Source organism: Poecilia formosa, unplaced genomic scaffold, assembly GCF_000485575.1.
Source record: "Poecilia formosa unplaced genomic scaffold, Poecilia_formosa-5.1.2 Scaffold578, whole genome shotgun sequence".
In the NCBI taxonomy this organism is placed as follows: domain Eukaryota; kingdom Metazoa; phylum Chordata; class Actinopteri; order Cyprinodontiformes; family Poeciliidae; genus Poecilia; species Poecilia formosa.
In genome coordinates, this window is record NW_006800517.1 from 231,168 (window position 1) to 237,814 (window position 6,647).

The 6,647-nt window shown below is 41.2% G+C and overlaps 1 protein-coding gene across 1 annotated transcript in view; it reads right to left on the reverse strand.

Moving 5' to 3' along the window:
• The window catches only part of LOC103129799 (ryanodine receptor 2-like), an 85,700-nt gene that overhangs the window by 54,507 nt on the left and 24,546 nt on the right, over window positions 1-6,647 (reverse strand). Inside the window, exons 21-30 of the mRNA XM_016665395.1 lie at window positions 5,814-6,034; window positions 5,571-5,661; window positions 5,140-5,280; window positions 2,857-3,020; window positions 2,655-2,733; window positions 1,638-1,727; window positions 1,308-1,445; window positions 777-854; window positions 530-605; window positions 10-133 (exon numbers count right to left, since the gene is read on the reverse strand). Of these exons, the coding sequence (XP_016520881.1) occupies window positions 10-133; window positions 530-605; window positions 777-854; window positions 1,308-1,445; window positions 1,638-1,727; window positions 2,655-2,733; window positions 2,857-3,020; window positions 5,140-5,280; window positions 5,571-5,661; window positions 5,814-6,034 (1,202 nt within the window). The remainder of the gene's footprint in view (window positions 1-9; window positions 134-529; window positions 606-776; window positions 855-1,307; window positions 1,446-1,637; window positions 1,728-2,654; window positions 2,734-2,856; window positions 3,021-5,139; window positions 5,281-5,570; window positions 5,662-5,813; window positions 6,035-6,647) is intronic.

Sequence of the window (6,647 nt, forward strand, 5' to 3'; positions counted from 1 at the left end):
TGCTTCTACCTGGATACGATGTAACCGTTGATCTGGAGAAACTTGAGAATGTCTTGAGCTTTTTCTCGGTCCTTGGATTTCTCTTTGGCAGTCAGCGTGTCATAGGGAACTAGAAGAGGATGTCTTCCTCCACCTGAAGATGTCAGTGAGCAAACACACAAAAAACCCTAAACCATTTCATCTAGAGCAGCAAAAAGACCCAAAGAGAACTAAGTTTTTATTCAAGTTATTCATTATACCTTGGTGACAGTCTGAAAAGATCTGGAGGCCAAACATGAGGAGGATGTCTTTCTAAAGACAGCAGAGCTTTACTTTGGGGGAGGCCTTCTCTCACTACCACTCTAAGTAACTGACCCTTATTTGTTTGGCTGTGGTAGAATATTAAAAAAAATCTAAAATGAATATTGCATTGACAGTTACACATAATATTTAGGAAGGTAAATGAATGTCAGACTAAAATAACAGAAGGCATCATCTGAACATCAGGAGGCCTTGCTGTGGTGGTGTGGCTGTGTTTGCTGCTTGTTACCTTTAGCTTCTAGCTCCATTTTCTTTTGTCTTGCCCAGATATTATGATAATTTTCAGCAAGCAGCTCAGCCATAGACTGGAAAAACAAAATGATTATCATGTGTGGTTGCGTTACACTGCAAACACCAGTGAATCGTGTAACATTTATTTTTAATTTAAGACACAGGTTTAACCCCTGTGACTAATTATTTACACATGTTTACTGTAGCTTTGTACTTTCAGGGTTTATTTAGAGAAACGTATTTACCTGCATATCTCTGGACAGTGTAACATTGCTCATGTCAACAGGTCTTGGGCTGAAAGCTGGAGCTCCTTCAAAAGACAGCTGTGGACATTAGGGACAGAATGTCACAAACCACTCGAAGAATTTTCTGACCACAGAGCCTTCTGGTCAGAAGTTTCTCTTCACGGGCAATAATGTAATCATACTGTCAGGCTTATAATGATATAAAGTACATCAGGGGCCATGTGTAGAAATGATACACAAAAAAAACTGTGGCACATTATTTTGCTGCACAAAATGAATATTGTGTGTAATCCATGCAAACTTTTTCAGTCGACAATCACCAAATAAGGAGGTTTGAACCAAATGGTTTATCATTATTTGATTTTTTAATTGTTTATACCTAAGTAATGGTGCTGCACAACCTTTGATCTTCATTGACCCATGCAGTGTTTATACTGACCTTTGTAATCATCTACATAATCACCACTCCCATTCACACACTGACCGGGTTAGCATGATTTAATGAATGAATGAATTGCTCCACTAGACCACCTGGCTGGCCTGTGATATCCGTCTGGATTTGTTGTGGAGGGTGGCGGTGTCTCCCTCTCTGCTTCTGTCGATGCTCCAGCCCCATGACAGCATCGTCTTCAGAGACTCTCTGACAGACCAGCAGTACGCCTCCTTGTCCTGCAAGGTTACAGGCTAGCTATAGATCACTGCTTAAACTAACCAAATATCAAAAAACTAAAAATATTTGACAAAGTTTTATAAGAGCTTAAGAATAAAAAGAATGTGAAACTGAAATGTGATGTTTTTTGTACAGTTGCTTTAGATTCACAGTAAAGACATGATTGGTTTGGGATGGAAAGCGAGCAGCACCTTCTCAGACAGAGCTTTGTACGGCTTCAGCAGGGGATGGGTCTTACTGCTCTCACACAGGTGTTCTTCATATGTCCAGCCATGGGAAAACTGAAAAACATGAAGTCATTCAAGAATAGAATATTGGTTTGTTGGTAATATTACTGATGGTAGACATAAAAAAAATAAATCAGTGAATCAAACCTATCGGTATTTTACAACAACTCTCTGTTGATGTAATCTACGCATACCCTGATTTTGTATTTCTCTGTTGCCATGACTGCAGATACATGAGCTCAGCCAGGTGGTGGACTTGTTGGGGGATTTCTCATCGGTAGCAGATGACCTGCACAGCTCTGATGATTTAGCATTCTCTATTTACAATCAACTGTACTCAGCCTGAAAGCACTGACCTTTTCCCTCGGCTACAAAAGTTCACCACCTCTCTTTGGACTCCTAAAAACAGTCCTAAAAACAGTAAACATCTCACTTGTGCTGAGCCCCATCCTGCACCTCTGTACCAATGCTTTACAGACATGCAGCCTTGGTGACGTGGTGAGGGAGACTCCACCCTGTCTATGACACCACCACATTCATTCTTGTTCTTGTTGCTGAAAAATGATCTACAACGTTTCTGAAACCAAGGCGACTGAAAACAATGAACCTAAAAGATGAAGACATTGCATGTGTTTCTGTTGGTTCCTGTAAATCAGGACTGAAAACATGTTACTGTTTTGCAGTTTTTGATCAAACAATCTGACTAATAAACTACTTCAACATTTGTTTCTTTAATGGCTTTGATAACATGTTTTCTTTTCTTTTATGCTTTGCTATTTTCAGTCTGTCTTTCCTGTATGATACTTTGGACTGCCTTGGGTATGAGTGATGCTGTGTAAATAACATTTTTAATAAAGTGCACAGTGTTGGTATGACAGTGTGTATGAACTGTTAGCTGCTTTAGTGAAAGAAAAAGTGTATAGTTTAAATAAATAGATAAAATCTAACTTTAGGACATCTTGAGGCTTCTTGTCTTCTCACCTTCTCTATGCACCACCTCTCATGGTTGTGCTCAGCATATCTGGTTATAAAATAGTCCAGCTTTTCAGGAACAGTTACACTAAAGACAAAAACAGGATGTATAAACAACAGTTTGTCAGTCAGCAGAAGTGATACTACAAGTTACATTTCTGAGAGGACTATAAATGCAGCAGCACATAGTAAGTAGAGTCTTGTTACATACTTAGTGGTGTCTGCAGGTTGTGGGTTGAAGTTTCCCTCTGAATCCATGGAGGACTGTTTCTCCATCAGGGCCATGTAGTTGGACTCCATGTAGTCTGGAGGAAGAGCACCAGCCACCGCGCTCAGACATGGCAGTGCCAGCTTAAACAGCTCCTGGTCATAACGCTGCATCGTTAAAACACAGGAACACAGGTGTTCATTCAGGTTTGGATTCAGCACTTCACAGATGCAGTCCATCCCAGGCTGCGGTTGCCACTTCATACAGCTTATTTAAATTACCTTCAGTGACGTTGTTGTTTATTTACACATGAGGTTTGTTGCTGGGATTCCTTTGTTAGTTTATGTATAGTTAAAGGAAACCCAGTCAGTTGCTTTGAATCATTGACCTTGGCAATGATTCAAAGACAAGCAACCACATGAAGACAATGAGTCAAATTCAAGTTTATTTCTATTGCACATTTAAAACAGTATCTGTCTAAGATCCTGCAAGAATTAGTCTCCACTAACTCAAACACTTCAATATACACTCACCAGCCACTTTATTAGCTACACCTGTCCAACAGGTTCTTAACACAAATGTCGAATCAGTTGCAGCAGCAACTTAATGCATTTAGACATGTAGACATGACCAAGACGATCTGCTGCAGCTCAAACTGAGCATCAGAATGAGGAAGAAAGGTGATTTAAGTGACGTTGAAGATGGCATGGTTGTTGGTGCCAGACGGGCTGGTCTAAGTGTTTCAGAAACTGATGATCTACTGGGATTTTCACAAAAAACCATCTCTAGGATTTACAGAGAATGGTTAGAAAAAGAAAATATCCAGTGAGCGGCAGTTCTGTGGGCACAAATGCCTTGCTGATGCTAGAGGTCAGAGGAAAATGGCTAGACTGGTTCAATCTGATAGAACGGCAACAGTAACTCAAATAACCACTTGTTACAGCCGAGGTATGCAGAAGAGCATCTCTGAACAACACGCTGAACCTTGAGGAAGACGGGCTACAGCAGCAGAAGACGACACCGGGTGCCACTTCTGTCAGCTAAAAACAGGAAACTGAGGCTACAATTCACACAGGCTCACTAGAATTGGACAAAGAACATTGGAAAAACGTTGCCTAGTCTGATGAGTCTCGATTTCTGTTGCGACATTTGGATGGTAGAGTCAGAATTTGGCATCACCAACATGAAAGCATGGATCCATCCTGCCTTGTATCAATGGTTCAGGCTGGTGGTGGTGGTGCAGTGGTGTGGGGGATATTTTCCTGGCACACTTTGGGCCCATTAGTCACAGCCTACCTGAGTATTGACCATGTCCATCTCTTAATGACCACAGTGGAGGTTATAAATCTTTTGATGGCTACTTCCAGCAGGATAATGCGCCATGTCATAAAGCGCCAGTCATCTCAGACTGGTTTCTTGAACACGACAATGAGTTCACTGAACTCGAATGGCCTCCACAGTCACCAGATCCCAATCCAATAGAAAACCTTTGGGATGTGGTGGAACAGGAGATTTGCATCATGGATGTACAGCTGACAAATCCACATCGACTACGTGATGCTATCATGTCAATATGGACCAGACTCTCTGAGGAATGTTTCCAGTACCTTGTTGAATCTATGCCACAAAGGATTAAGGCAGTTCTAACAGCAAAAGGGGACCAACCTGGTACTAGCAAGGTGTACCCAATAAAGTGGCCAGCGAGTGTAAACTAGAGTAAATGAGCAGCCATCTGTTCTACCTGGCTAGAAGAACCTCTGGTAATGGAGAGGTTTTTGGAAAGAAGAAGGAGCACACATCGTCATTGAGACCATCTAAACACAGAATCATTTCCTTTGGCTCACATGAAACAAAATACACAGCTACTCACCTTTTCACACAGACATTCATATACTCACACAAAAATAAACGAGATAAAACAATGACAAAAATGTCAGCTTCCTTGTATCTTTGTTAGTTTCAATGTTGTCATAGAAACTTATTTAAGTATTTTGGAAGACTTAAATAATCTCCAATTAGTCTTTTTTTTTTTTTTTTTACAATGCACAAATTACATAAAATGTGTGTATAGTTTGATCCACATAAAACAGTGAAGCACATTTTAATACCTTGCAGCCTTTCACATGTTGAGTCGAAGAAAACTGTTCCAATAAATACAGTGGTTTTGATGTAGCTTCCATAACAAGAATTTACAAAACAGTTATTATCACTTAATACACTCAGAACAAACTATAAAATAGCTGCTTTGGTGAGGGAACAAGGACAAAAGGAAATGTCAGGTCACACCTTGCAGGACAGAGCATCAAATATTCCCCAGAACAGTTTCCTGGAGAGGTGAAGCTCTTCATCTGAAGCCACTCCAAAGCTGCCCCAGCCTCCAGACAGGCAGTAATACTTCCAGCAGCGCTCATAGTGATTGGTCAGCAGCTGGAAAAGTAACACGCTTCATTAGCAAACAGCTCGCCTTCACCTTCTCCTTGAATGCAACTTCAACAACCGTTGTTTGTTTTAAACAAAGAGGCAACGAGGTGAAAGTGAACTTTTTGCCAAAGTGGCTGAATTATGAAAACTATAGAAAATCAAATATACTTTGCCTTTTCTTCTAACCCTACAACATCATAGGAGTAAAACTACACTAATGTCATAAACAGTGGTTTATTCCATCTCCATATTGCTTCTGGGGATGCAGTAAGGATGAGAAAAGAGAGGCTTGTCACCTTCAGAGGCATCTTGGTGTGTTCATTCAGCAGGGGAACGTCGAACACCAGCCTCCTCAGCAGGTGCTGCATCATTGAAGGCCTCAGCTTACTTCATTACATCAGGGAGACACACAGGAAGTGGCCATTTATTCTCACACTCATACAGTTTTAGGAAATGTCTCTATAAAACCTGACAAATGCAAGAAATATGGCTTCAACTCCAGAGCCAGTGTCAGTGTAAGACCGTACTTATTAGCTTACCCACAAACAGCCAGCAGACACTCCTCTATAGCGTCCCTCTGAGCTTTGGTAAGGCAGCAGCCTTTGGACAGGCGGTACACCGTGTGGAGGAGGGAGTCGATCAGAGAGGCGAACGGCTCAGTCCCCGCAAACAGAGGAGCGCATTTGGTGAGGAGGGGCAGCACCGCTGTACACAGGTACCTGTTGAGGGCCAGGGCCATATCTGTGGCACTGAGGGCAGCCTGGCACAGCAGGACAGGGCCAACACAGTGAGTGGTGCAACATTTTTTTTAAAAAGTCTACATCAGCTATGAGCTGTACATTTGATGACCCTTATGGAGACTGCAGCATTGCAGTGTCAATGAGTTTTTTTTACTTAGTATTTGGGTTAGGATTCTTTTCCACTCAAAGCTGATTCATCCAAAGCAAACAGAAGGCAGTTGGACTTCATCTCATGGTTGTTCAAAACATTTCAACACCTTAATAGTCAGTCTGAAAAAATACCTCCTCTCTAAACTGAATAAAATGTGAACTTCCTTTCAGCCATCACTGAAAGATGAGAGGTGAAACATCTTTAAAAAGCGAGAAGGAAACATCCAGTTTTCTGTTTAACTGTGTAGACTTTGATCTTTAAGTCGACCAGCTGCATCTGCTATCTGCAAAGGAACTCCAAATTATTTGTGGAAAATTTGCCTATTTGCAGATTTGTAAGAAAATGCAGCTTGGGAAGCTGTGCACAATGGTACTTGACATGCACAGCAAATTCAAAAGTGTTAGATTTCCAGTGCGAGTGTTGTATGTTAAAAATACAGTGTTAATTCAACAACATGAGTGTTAGTGTTAGTTTCCCTAACA